The sequence below is a fragment of the Typopeltis vanoorti genome, chromosome 10, assembly GCF_054136105.1.
Source record: "Typopeltis vanoorti isolate ZY-2024b chromosome 10, IOZ_Tvanoo_1.0, whole genome shotgun sequence".
In the NCBI taxonomy this organism is placed as follows: Eukaryota; Metazoa; Arthropoda; class Arachnida; order Uropygi; family Thelyphonidae; genus Typopeltis; species Typopeltis vanoorti.
Genome location: NC_143558.1, coordinates 8,292,329 through 8,306,737, shown reverse-complemented (window position 1 = coordinate 8,306,737; position 14,409 = coordinate 8,292,329). Strand labels below are relative to the sequence as shown.

At 34.7% G+C, this 14,409-nt stretch overlaps 1 protein-coding gene across 3 annotated transcripts in view; it reads right to left on the bottom strand.

Annotated features, from left to right (window-relative positions):
- The window catches only part of Myo81F (unconventional myosin 81F), a 454,212-nt gene that overhangs the window by 257,821 nt on the left and 181,982 nt on the right, over nucleotides 1-14,409 (bottom strand). For all 3 annotated transcript variants that reach the window (XM_090398885.1, XM_090398887.1, XM_090398886.1), the window contains one exon: nucleotides 11,990-12,096. In XM_090398885.1, coding sequence (XP_090255011.1) covers nucleotides 11,990-12,096 — 107 coding nt within the window. The remainder of the gene's footprint in view (nucleotides 1-11,989; nucleotides 12,097-14,409) is intronic.

Sequence of the window (14,409 nt, the reverse complement as noted above, 5' to 3'; positions counted from 1 at the left end):
GGTTCTTGAATGGTAGTTATCTTCTATGTATGGCATAAGGCTCTTATCCCACTCAATGTGATGGTTAGTAGAGGCAAAGTGGCATGAAAGGCCTGAAATGTCTTGTCTGTTATTTCTGACATATCCTATGTATTCTTTCTTTCTCGTTTCGAAGCTTCCAGATGTCTGACCTACGTAACTAATACCACATGAGCAAGGAATATTATATACTCCAGAGTATTTGTAGAATGGCTGAGGATCTTTCGGTGATCTTAAAAATTTCCGAATAGTATTGATTGGTTTGAATGCCACTCTGATCTTGTATGGTTTTAAAAGGTTAGCTAATTTTTTGGAAAGGTTGTTGACAAAAGGAATTGTAATTGTACTGATGTATTGGACGTCATCACGTTGTCGATGTGGTATATCAGTAAATAGAATCTTGTTATAGAGTCTTTTAGGGTAACCATTTAAAGAAAGTTCTCTGGATATTGTGGTTAATTCCGTTAGTAGGTCATCCTTGTCTGTTGTATACTGTATAGCTCTTTTCTTGAGACTATGGATAATGCTAAGTTTCTGAGCTATGTGATGAGCTGAGTTGAAATGGAGGTAACGTCCAGTATTTGTAGGTTTTCTGTAAACAGATAGGTTGATACTATTATTGGATTGTTTCTTTATTAAAATGTCAAGGAATGGCAGTTTTTTATCTTTTTCCATTTCTAATGTGAATTTGATGGTATTGTGGAAACTATTGATTTGGTTGAGGTAATTCATTAGTTCTTCTTTTGTATGATCCCAAATGATAAAGATGTCATCTACATATCTGTACCAAATTTTCGGTTTTGGAAAGATCTGGGTTAAGATTTTTTTCTCTAGATCTTCCATGAATAAGTCAGCACAAGGAGGTGAGAGGGTACTACCCATAGCTAATCCAGTGAGTTGTTTGTAGATCGTTTCTTGCCAAATGAAATAGTTAGAAGTTAAACAGTGATTGAACAAAGTAGTGATGTTTCTTGGGAACAATTTGTCTAAGATGTTGATGACTTCAACCACTGGAATGTTAGTAAACAGAGATGTGGTGTTCATGCTTGCTAGTATATCCTCTTCAAAAATAGGGATGTTTTTTATTTTATCTATAAAATGTTTTGAGTTTTTAATATAAGTATCCGAGACGTGAATGTGTTGTAAAATCTTCGCAAGATACTTGGATAGTTGGTAAGTGGGAGAATAGATTCCATCAACTATTGGACGTAATGGAATACCTTCTTTGTGAATTTTTGGAAGGCCATACAATCTAGGAGTAAGTGAGTGCATAGATTTTAATTTTTTTATAATTTCTATAGGCCAATTATTCATTCCACGTAATAATTCATTGGTGTCATTATGATTTTTAGTGGTAGGATCTCTACTGAGAACTTCATATACAGACCTGTCAGATAATAGATTTTTAATTTTTTCTTTATAATCTGAAGTATTTAATATAACTGTATTATTACCTTTGTCGGCTTTGAGTATGATGATATCTTTATTATTCCTTAATTTGAGAAGCGTTCTTCTTTCCATTTGGTTAGAGTTGGTGTTAGGAGATCTTGACTGAGCTGAAAGGATTATGCTGCTTTTTAATCGCAAATCATTAGCTGTTGGAGCTGGTAGTAATGAGAAGGCTTTTTCTAAGTTGCAGATGAACTCTATTTTAGGAATGACAGTGGGTTTTAAAGCAAAGTTGAAACCTTTTTTGAGGATAGAGATCTCAGGTTTACTTAAAACGTGTTTAGATAGGTTAATTATCACTTGCTTAGCTGGTAGAGAAGGTTTGCAGTTGTTATGATTATCATACAGTAAATTGAATTTATCAATTTGTGTCTTTTTGCTGTGATTAAATGTTTTGGTAAAACTGTGGTTAATCATATTGTCTAATAGTTGCCATGTCTCAGCGTCAAGATTATTAGAGATATCTGTGAATAAATTATAGCACTGTGAGTCTATTTTGCTAAGCATGAATCTCGTATGGCAAATTCTTTCTCTAAGAAGAGCATACAAAGTTCGTTGGTAAATCAAGTTGGCTTGTCTAGTTTTATAAAATTGTTTCAAACGAAGAAATTTTGGGATCACGCTATTGTCTCTACATCTTTTTAAAAAAGTCAGATGGTTTAAATACCTAGCTTTTTTGCATTTTAAACCTTCGAGATTGCGTACCTTTTGTTTGGTGAACTCGTTGATCCTGTTCATTATGTTTAATTTTTTCTTGACAATTATTCATAAGACTATTACACTTTTTTATAAAATCTTTATCAAGTAGCTTTATTTTTATCCTCCTACATGTTTCGCCAATCTGTTTCTATTGGCATCCTCAGGGAATACAAATCAGTAAGCACAAAATGAAGGTTACAGACTAGGTTATAACCGATGGTTCTAAATCATACAAAAAATTGGTATTGTGCGTGACAATGTGCGTGTCTCGTTAACGTGATTTATTCGTGATGACTCATGACGTAATTGTTATGAAAGTTCATTTCTTTGATGTTTAATGATCTGATAAAAGTTTTCCAAATTTCTGGTAAAATTAGACCTTGATTCTTGTTTAGGTTTTCAGTTTTACGGGCGACTGTAGCTGCTTCTTTAAAGGTTCTTGAATGGTAGTTATCTTCTATGTATGGCATAAGGCTCTTATCCCACTCAATGTGATGGTTAGTAGAGGCAAAGTGGCATGAAAGGCCTTGATAAAGATTTTATAAAAAAGTGTAATAGTCTTTAAAAATCTATTATCTGACAGGTCTGTATATGAAGTTCTCAGCAGAGATCCTACCACTAAAAATCATAAATGACACCAATGAATTATTACGTGGAATGAATAATGGGCCTATAGAAATTATAAAAAAATTAAAATCTATGCACCCACTTACTCCTAGATTGTATGGCCTTCCAAAAATTCACAAAGAAGGTATTCCATTACGTCCAATAGTTGATGGAATCTATTCTCCCACTTACCAACTATCCAAGTATCTTGCGAAGATTTTACAACAAAAACATTCACGTCTCGGATACTTATATTAAAAACTCAAAACATTTTATAGATAAAATAAAAAACATCCCTATTTTTGAAGAGGATATACTAGCAAGCCTGGACATCACATCTCTGTTTACTAACATGCCAGTGGTTGAAGTCATCAACATCTTAGACAAATTGTTCCCAAGAAACATCACTACTTTGTTCAATCACTGTTTAACTTCTAACTATTTCATTTGGCAAGAAACGATCTACAAACAACTCACTGGATTAGCTATGGGTAGTACCCTCTCACCTCCTTGTGCTGACTTATTCATGGAAGATCTAGAGAAAAAAATCTTAACCCAGATCTTTCCAAAACCGAAAATTTGGTACAGATATGTAGATGACATCTTTATCATTTGGGATCATACAAAAGAAGAACTAATGAATTACCTCAACCAAATCAATAGTTTCCACAATACCATCAAATTCACATTAGAAATGGAAAAAGATAAAAAACTGCCATTCCTTGACATTTTAATAAAGAAACAATCCAATAATAGTATCAACCTATCTGTATACAGAAAACCTACAAATACTGGACGTTACCTCCATTTCAACTCAGCTCATCACATAGCTCAGAAACTTAGCATTATCCATAGTCTCAAGAAAAGAGCTATACAGTATACAACAGACAAGGATGACCTACTAACGGAATTAACCACAATATCCAGAGAACTTTCTTTAAATGGTTACCCTAAAAGACTCTATAACAAGATTCTATTTACTGATATACCACATCGACAACGTGATGACGTCCAATACATCAGTACAATTACAATTCCTTTTGTCAACAACCTTTCCAAAAAATTAGCTAACCTTTTAAAACCATACAAGATCAGAGTGGCATTCAAACCAATCAATACTATTCGGAAATTTTTAAGATCACCGAAAGATCCTCAGCCATTCTACAAATACTCTGGAGTATATAATATTCCTTGCTCATGTGGTATTAGTTACGTAGGTCAGACATCTAGAAGCTTCGAAACGAGAAAGAAAGAACACATAGGATATGTCAGAAATAACAGACAAGACATTTCAGGCCTTTCATGCCACTTTGCCTCTACTAACCATCACATTGAGGGGATAAGAGCCTTATGCCATACATAGAAGATAACTACCATTCAAGAACCTTTAAAGAAGCAGCTACAGTCGTCCGTAAAACTGAAAACCTAAACAAGAATCAAGGTCTAATTTTGCCAGAAATTTGGAAAACTTTTATCAGATCATTAAACATCAAAGAAATGAACTTTCATAACAATTACGTCATGAGTCATCACGATTAAATCATGTTAACGAGACACGCACAATACCAATTTTTTGTATGATTTAGAACCATCGGTTATAACCTAGTCTGTAACCTTCATTTTGTGCTTACTGATTTGTATTCCCTGAGGATGCCAATAGAAACAGATTGGCGAAACATGTAGGAGGATAAAAATAAAGCTACTTGATAAAGATTTTATAAAAAAGTGTAATAGTCTTGTATTTTAGATATTTTATTGAAATTCCTCTGTAATTCTCACAGTTTTATTTTTCTTTTTATAAAAGCATGCTATAAGAGATCAATCCTCATCATCTTGAATTTGAAACTTCTGACACCAGACCTTAATGTACCATTAGAAAACATTCATGGAGATCAAGAAGTGTTATAGTGGCTATACCACAATACTCAAAAAGCCTGACCAAATTCCGATCACGAATAGTGCTGGTGTAGTATAATACAATATATATGAATGATGCGTGAAGTGATATATATATAAATTTTGCTTTAAAATTTGGCACAATGGCTTTAAACATGTTTACAGAAAATACATATACAGAGAAATTGGTATACAATGTACAAGTCTGTTGTAGATTTATTTTTATTATTACCACAGAATCCCTATTGAGTTAGGATATTCATCATGAGAGGTCTGCTTCAAGTGGCACAAAATCAGTAGTTAGTTGACTAATCCTGTTATGGATGAAGCCATCTAATATAAATATCTTTTTCTCTAATTTTACAGGTTCTATCTCCAGGCTTATATATTTGGTGTTTCACAATGCTATACACTTGAAGACTAAGTTTTCTTTTTTTATATGTGTATTTTAGCAACTACAGATATAGGAAAAGGAAAGAGAATGTTGCAATAAATGATTCCCTTTAAAATAATTATAAGGAATGAATAATATATATAAGCAGACCATTTGAAAAAAAAATATACTGAAACTATAGCCATCCTTGTACTCACTCTCACATTTTTGTCTCTACTCAGAGATAAAAAGTTAGGATACAAAATAAATGAATTTAACATGTACAATTTCTTAACAGATTTGTTACTTTGGTACACACTTCTTAGTGCAATTCCTTAGTCTGAATTTTATGGAAGTGTTCCAAGAGATACATACCAATAGCAGCAATAGCAAATGTTCTTGCACAATTACAAAATAAATAACTTACACCCATATCTTCAACATATGCTTTACTACAAGCATATTTAGTTTCTATTTAAAACAGATAAAGCAGGTGCATTATGTTTGAAACATTACTGTGCTTTTACTTGACAGCTATCAGTTTTATAAACATACAGAAAGAATGGCTTCTTTTCCAATTTTCCATCACAAAGAAAATTTAAAACAGTGTAGATACATTAGCTTTTCATAATAAGGAATAAAGAGAATCATTTGGAATAATACCTTTCCATTTCCCATATCCATTGCTTTTTTTGTTTGTTTGTTTTGTTTAGTAATGCAAATGGAAGAATTATTTACTTCTGTTACATCCTGAATGAAGAACTTTTAGAAGGAAACAATTCATTCAGAATTTAACAAGTCAGAAAAATCAGCTGAGAGAAAAAACTTGAGCAGTGTACGTGTGTGTCTTTTCTTCTCTCTAGCTATTCTTCTACTTGTGTCCACCAGCTGCTCACTCGATATCATAGTAATCACAGTATAGCATACACTCTATTCTCCATGATTTGTGACTGCATGAATGACATCACAACAGCCAGGTATTACAAATAACAAAGAGCAGTTCAGTCATGGAGGAGCAGATATATTTATTAGCGGTGCGATGAATCTTCTTTACCACTCAATATCTATTTCATATGGTCGGCATAAAAAATGGCTACAGGTATTTTAATTCCAACATGTAGGAAGGTATGTAATCTTGCCTATTCTTCTTGTTTTCCACAAAAATGAGAAACTGTTTCTATTAATTCTACTATTTGCTACAACCATTACTGATATATTCTTGCAACAGAATATCATTTTGACAAACGTAATTTTATGAACATAATATTTGTACAGATTTTTTATTCCCATTTTTAATAAACTAAATAAACATTCTTAGTAATGCAAATGGAAGAATTATTTACTTCTGTTACATCCTGAATGAAGAACTTTTAGAAGGAAACAATTCATTCAGAATTTAACAAGTCAGAAAAATCAGCTGAGAGAAAAAACTTGTACTTGAGCAGAAGGAATAAAGTACTAACTGTAAATAGAAATAGAATTACTTCCTTTTAGTAGAATTGTAATACCATGTAAAGAACTTTGTGTATAAATTAGTATTATATGAATGCATCACGTATACAGTGAATGGGTAAATTAGATGTAAACAATAGTCCAAAGGTCACGGGCAGGCCTGAGGCATTGGCAATCTTGGAAAGCGACGCACATTTGTTTCCCGGAAGACACTGCTCAAGATCACGCGATGTGCCGAAATCCCCGTGGACGGACGAAAGAGTAGCAGGCGGGAAAGGATCGCTGAAGGTAAGAGGGTGCTATCGCAGCTAGTAACAGGGTGCTAAAAAGGGGAGAAGTGAAGGGAGAATAAAAAGGGTTTGCACCCCCTTTCTCAAGGCTTTTTTTTTTGCTCCTTTTGCTGGATGATGGCTCGACTTCTCCCGTGGACCGAAAGTTCCTGATGGTGTTTCCTGGTGATAGTACGATATTGGATGGTGCACCTTTCCCTTTGAATTTCTGGGTGGTGCTAAAGTGTGAGATGTCGGCATATGCTGTTTTCGCTCCTTTGCTGAAAGCTCTGATGGAATGATATCGCAAACGTATCCTATGAACTGGCAGTAGTAACGAGGATGGCCCAAAGCAGATCCAGAAGAGACGTGGGAACAATGCCAAGTGCAGAGCATAGCGTAATCTGATGACCGTAGTGACCCACCATGTGGACACAGGTTTATGGAAGTATCAAGAAGTAATCCAAACAAAGGATAGTTCAGATGGACCTGGAGATCCTGCTCCAAGAAATGATAAAGTACAGATTTTGTTGTATAATTACCCAGTCAGTAAAGGGGGGAAGATCGTTGTAGTGTAATAATTGAGTATGGACAGTATTTAAGAACTTTAAGTGATTATTTAGCAGTGGCTAATGTCCATGACAAATTGTCTGGAATGATTATAGACGATTGTGACTAGTATAATGTGCGAGACTAACATAGTAGGTAGAATGTTGATTTGAAGTGTATAATGCGTATATTGTGTGTATTTAATCTCTAACTTAAAAGAAGGATTTATTGTTCATGCATTAGAGTATTAATCAGTTTGATACAGTTTGATTAATACTCTAATAATTGAATGTGGGAACTAATTGAATGTGGGATTGGTCTAAGTCTATATGTCTTTAGATTCCAATAAATATGTTTATTCTTTTATACCACAGACAAAATGATATTGATTCATATCATTTTGCCTATGATATGAACCAAAACTACCACTCATTAATCTGAACCTTAGCGGGGGATTGAAAGAAAAATATAATATGTTGTCATAGAGTTTAGAATTTACAAACTAGAATTTACTCAGCCACAGTAAAGCGTTTAATTTATGAGTTTAAGCACTAGATTTATTCACCTATGTGCACCAAAATTCTGGAAAAGTCTCCCTGAATAAGAGTCCCTCTATTCTAAGATATTGGCTGGCGCAGCATTAAAAAACAAAAATTTGTCAATATCTGAAAAGGAGACGGCCCCAGAAAGAAATTAAAAAATTCATTCTTAATCAAGGAATAACCTTTAATAGTTAGGGTAAACACGTGAGTAAAATAGGAGTTGGCTAGAGATATAGAATTTGCTTTCCTTATAGAATGAACACGTAAGAAGTGATACAGATATTAGAGTCAGAGAAATTTTGTAAGAGTCTTGTTTTGTTTTGTCCTGTTACTAGCGGCGATAGCACCCTCTTACCTTCAGCAATCCTTTCCTGCCCACTACTCTTTCGTCCGCGGGGATTTTGGCACGTCGCGTGATCTTGAGCAGTGTCTTCCGGGAAACAAATGTGCGTCACTTTCCAAGATTGCTTCAGGCCTGCCTGTGACCTTTGGACTATTGTTTACATCTAATTTACCCATTCACTGTATACATGATGCATTCATATAATACTAATTTATACACAAAATTCTTTACATGGTATTACAATTCTACTAAAAAGAAGTAATTCCATTTCTATTTACAGTTAGTATAATACTTTATTCCTTCTGCTCGAGTACAAGTTTTTTCTCTCAGCTGATTTTTCTGACTTGTTAAATCCTGAATGAATTGTTTCCTTTTAAAAGTTCTAAAAGTTCTTCATTCAGGATGTAACACTTCTATTTTTATTATAGTATATTGTGCCCTTCGATTGGAAAATAACTGAGTTCAATTCTTGTTGTGACAAGAGGAATCTTTATGTGTGCTTTTTTCAATTGAAGGTGCGCTAGCCAATCTCATACAGAGGTAGCAGGGTTTTCTTCGAGAAACTCAGGTTTTTCATTTGGCATATAGGCAAATCAGCCATGAGAACATACACAATTCACAGACAATATACATACTAGTGGCGGTGGTGGGCAGATGGTACTGTATGTTGATGGTGGTAGTAGTAGTAGTGTCAGGTAGCTGGAGGATTAAGTATGGGAGACAGTGAGTTATAGTGGAGTAGTGTGCTCTCCCACAACGAGTCCTTAGACTCCCTGGATTTGTCATATAATAATAACAATAAACATCTGCCATAAACAAAATTATATAAATATATTTAAATATCTTTACAGTAACACTCTTTAAACTTGTTTGCTATGTGTTCCTCTGCTATCCTCTCAGACAACTGATTCCATGCAAGAAGACACCACTGCATGCGCACACATACACACAGGGATAAAAAAACAATGGATCTTTATTGAAGCTGCATGAGTACACCCTCATGCAACTTCAGTGGAATCGCTTTGAAAAATCTTTTCAGTTAATCTGGTAAATAGCTTTTAACAATTTATTTCAATCATATCATCCCTTCATGACTGCCTGACACACACACACACACACACACACACACACACACACACACACACACACACAACACACACACACATATATATAGTACAGCTTCATTACACATCCTCAATCTATCATAAGAGCTAACATTCCACCAGTTCTGATATAATTTTTGGTAACCAATGTTTCTTCTTCAACTGAAATTCAAGTGATTATATCTGAGTACAGTAATATGTATGAAGGTTGAAAGATTTGTGGAAGGAGGGAGAAACTGGTGAGAAAGTGTCATAAACACTTTGAAAGTGAACATGGAGAGAACAAATTATGCAATAATAGAGAAGAGAGCAGTGATACAAGACTGGAAAACATAAATATTGGGGATAGCACTGAAAATGCAGTGTTGTAAGTTCAGGAGAACATAGAAGACCTGAATAAAGAAATTGCACGCTTACATGTAGCCTTCAAAGGACAAAGTGTGAGACTGAAAGGCTGCAGATTAGTCAAACTGTAAACAGGAAAAAAAAAGAGGTCCAAAGCCAAAAAAGCTAATTGTAACAATAATCATAAAGAATCAGCATGAGTAAGTCATTATTTATGGCAATTCCATAATAAGGGGAGTTCTTCATGAAAGTGCTACAAATCTTGTTTCCCTGGTGCAAAAATCAATATTAGTAATGCTGTCAAGAATGCAGAAAGGGAAGATGAAAATTGATTGTTTTGGCTGGAACCAATGACCTGAGAGATAGAAATATGAAGGAGGAAGTGAGAGTTGTTGGAAGAAGCAAAAAAAAAAAAAAAAGAGTGAGAGGATGAAGTTTGCGAGTCTGCTGCCATGCTATGATGGAGGTGAACTGAGAAGGAAAGCACTGATAGCTAATGAATCAATAACACAGGTTATGCAAAAGGAGTGATATAGAGTTTGTGGACGTAAAGATTTGTACAATGCTGATAGACTGCACTTAAATAGATTCAGTGTTAGGTATCTGGAGAGAGCTTTGTTCACTGAGCGTGTGGAAGCACGTCAGGAAAACTAAAGCAATTAGGTTAAATGCAGACGAGTACATGTGAAGGCATCTGTGAAGTGAATGAGTGCGAGTATGAACAAAAAAATGCAGAATCTAGTGTTGTAGGCAACAATATTGAATGGTATAGTCAATTCAGGATGTAAAAAGTGGTTGGGGACTTAAGAGGACCTACAATTTCTATATGCTATTGCTAGAAGCATCAGGAATAAGAGGGAAGAGTTTTTGGGACTGGTTAGTGCAACCTTGCCAAAAGCTATAAGCATTAGCGAGACTTTGGAAAGAATGTGATGGATTTAACAATTTCAGGGAGTTAATATATGGACAGGTAGACAGGATGGGGGGGGGGGTAATGCTGATGAACTGCAGCCAGCAAGATGAGGAGTTAGTCAGGCAGATAGTAGTTCTTTTCAGTCAATCTGCTGGTGTAAGATCGAGGCCAACAGGATAAAATATAAAACTGGAATCTCCTGCTATAGGCGTGGGGTGGGGGGGTTCCAGGGATGATGTGGAAGACTTACATCAGCAGATTAGTACAATGAGTGAAAGTTGAGTAATTAATATGGGGAACTTCAATAACTATGAAGACAGACTGGAAGGAGGAAAGATCCCATGGCAGGAAGGAAGTGGAATTTATACACTTATTGAGAGATAATTATATGAAGCAGAATGTGATGGAAGGGCCTCGCAGTATAAGAGTGTTCGATCTTGTTATAGGGTTAGAAGACCTGTCCATAACTAAGGTGGTTACGTTGCCTCCAACTGGGGAAAGTGATCAAAATGTGAAAATTCCAGTTAAGAAAGGGTACATGTGAAACTATAAGACAGGTGATTGTGATACACTTAGGAGACAGCTTGAAGAAGTACTGTGGCATCTATTTGTGATTGTCTATGAGAATTCACCGTAAAATCAAAAAGCTGGATGTGCACATTATTAAAAGAGATAAACTATGAAATCACAAATAAGAGTATGACTCAAGAGAATCATAAAGAAAAGTACGCTGGTACATTTTGCACCACTGATACTAGCTTATTAATAAAATGCTGTGATTGTTATAAAATTCTGTTATTGTTACAAAATGATAGTCCACTGTTTATTAATGAAACTGAACAACTGAGCAGGCAATCAACAAATAATGAAACAGAATTTTGGTATATTAACATTATTCATTTATACACCTAATGTTCCATATTGTACACTACAGTACAGTGTAAAACACTGCTGTTACAAACAACTGTTGTATTATTTCAAACAATTCTACCTAATTTAAGGACTAAAATGGATCAATTTAGACCAAATCAAACCAGGTGGAGTAAGAACAGTTATAAGTCTGTAATGAATAGAGAATAACTAACCAATTAAATGTTTATGCAATTACTGCATGAAAATGTATGTAAAAGCAACATGATGCAATATGCAGTTAACCCACATCTCCAAGTTAGGTAGGGAAGAATGTTTTACTTCACACAATCAGTAAATGTTTGATCCCCCCCCCCCCTTTTTTTTTTCCATTATACTCAAGACGGATTATTTCTGGCAAGGCAATCTTGATGGGTTCCCAATAAGTGTATTACTATGACACTATATTTACAATTTTATAACTCATAATAAAATGCCACGTTTTTGTTATATTAAATGACTCATATTTTTAGAAACTTCTGTTAATAATCTCTATGGAATGTAGGAATAAATCAGCAATTACCTGAATAGTAATAGCTGCTCTTCTCATATGCAGAAAATGAATTCGTTTCCAATGGCCACGAAAGTACCGCTGAATAGTAACTGCTGCTTGTCGATGGTGTTTGAAAACTAAATAAAATATGAGTACAAAATCAGTAAACAAAAGATTGCAAATGTCAGAAAAGCAATGCATATTCCTGAAAAACATTTCATGTTATTCCAAAAATTACAGAGGAAAAAAACAGCTGTTTTTTCTCTCTCATTTTCTCTCTAATGGTGATAAATAGATAAAATTCATCTCTTTTAGAGATGAATTTTATCTTATTTATCACTATTTCATCTTATTTATTGGTTTTGTAAAGTCTTTGCTGTGCCTTTGTAAAATCTTACTTACTCTATTTTAAAGTCTTACTTATTCTTCTTCTTTGTTCTCTAAAATTTTCGTCTAGATACGCTTGTGCTTATTGAACTTATCTCTAATACTTAAATCACTCTAATAGTCTCAATATTCTCTCTGGGCCGATCTTTACCTATAAGAACGAAGCTAGTGGTTTAAGGACAAAGGGATTGCTAATGTCAATACCAATTCCTTTGTTCAATACTGGATCTGATTCCTTTTTCGGATTCAGGGAAAATTTTTATTATCCTGCGCCATCCTGAATCTTAGATTAACAAATAGTGCAGAATCAAGGAACCAGAACACAGTTTAGCATACAATCTTATTTCACTATACTTTATTTATGCAGTCATAGCCTCCCTATTTAACTTATCTCCCGCTGTGGTCCGAATTTTATGAGAAAGTGCAATAGGGCAGAAAATCAGGCAAGTCACCAGTTAAACTTAAAAAGCAAAACATTTAATTACAATTGAAGTATCTTACACTTTATGAATACACACTAATAAAGCAGTCTACAATTTCTAAGGAATGAGCATTAATTATTTAACCTTTCTATCTTTATCATAACATGCAAAAGAAAGAACTTCATATATAGTTTACAACTTCTACTTGATAGATCAAACATACTCTTCTATATTTGCTAATTGAATTTCTAATTTAGAAATCTAACTTACAATAATTCTTTCACTAAAATTTCATAATCACTCTACTATAAAAAGAATATTATCTCTAGAGTCCTTCCTATAATTACAAACTTTCTTCTTATACACAATTGCTTATAAAAATATATACTGTACATTACCAACTGCTGGAGAACTGTTTGGCCACTTCACATATTACGACTGGACAATCACTTTCGATTCCCTGTTCATTCTGCTTTTCTGAGGCATTCTTCAAGGGTCCGAGCTGTATACTTATCTCCACCGCCGAAAGTAGGTATACATTGTTCACTGGTCAACTGGCACAACATCCTAATGATATCTCCGGAAACATCGGAGATTTCCTTCCACTGGGCTGATCGCTGACCGGTAAACTTTCAGGAATTTCACAGCATAGTTCCTCAATCTTTGTCTCGAGTTCGCGTCAAAAAGCGGGGGATAAGGAGGAGCCACGAGTAGGTTCCAACACACCAGAGCACAAGTCCAAGAGCATAAGAGTAAGAGCGTTTTAGGCACTGCAACAACTTTTTAAATCGCAAACTACCGATTTCTTCTACGTCATCGTTTTCCTCCTCCTCTTTTTCCATGTCACCCAGTACTTAGCGCCACACACTGAAATCTAGAGTACTCTTCCGAGTTTGTGCGGGGGGAGGGCAGAACTACGTGCTTACCTAAAGGGTGCACGTGTACTTGTAGCACATGTTTAGATTCCGGCCATTTTCACTTAATCGGATTATCTTCTCTCCCAGCAATTTGTAAGTACTTACACAAAAGCAGCAAGGTTTAAGAATTTAAGCAATTTACAATATTTTACCTTATAACATAAAGTAGTGAAAAAATATCCTCAATTTAGTAATACTTTGGTAAATTACAAGAATTTAGTAAGCCCAATATATCAATATGTGATTCAAAAATGTAAACCCATGTTAAGTCTGTAGGAAACGTGAATTAATTCAATTTTAGTTTCATTAAGAACTTAACAGTCTCATATTTTCCATATTATTTCTAATTTCATACTATTTTGTTAGCCACACACCACCAAATTTAGACTTTCATATTAAGTTCATCATCTGGAGTATACATACATACAAGGGTGGTCTGAAAAGTTCTCGGCCTAACAATGAAAGAAGGAATTTATAATTTCAAAATTATTTTTATTTTTCAACATTAAAAAAAAAAAACAGCTAACGCCTTTTTATTCCCATATATAAGGAGTATGCGAGGCCGTTCAGCCTTATCTAACTTTTGGAGACTGAGTGGGCAGTTCAATCTCCACTGGTACCCAATCAGAGATAGCTGGCCCAAGGCTATCACTAATTAAGCGGCATGGAGTGAAGAGAGACGGCTCAACAAGTGCCGCCATCTCGTGGTCCCTATCACTCATAT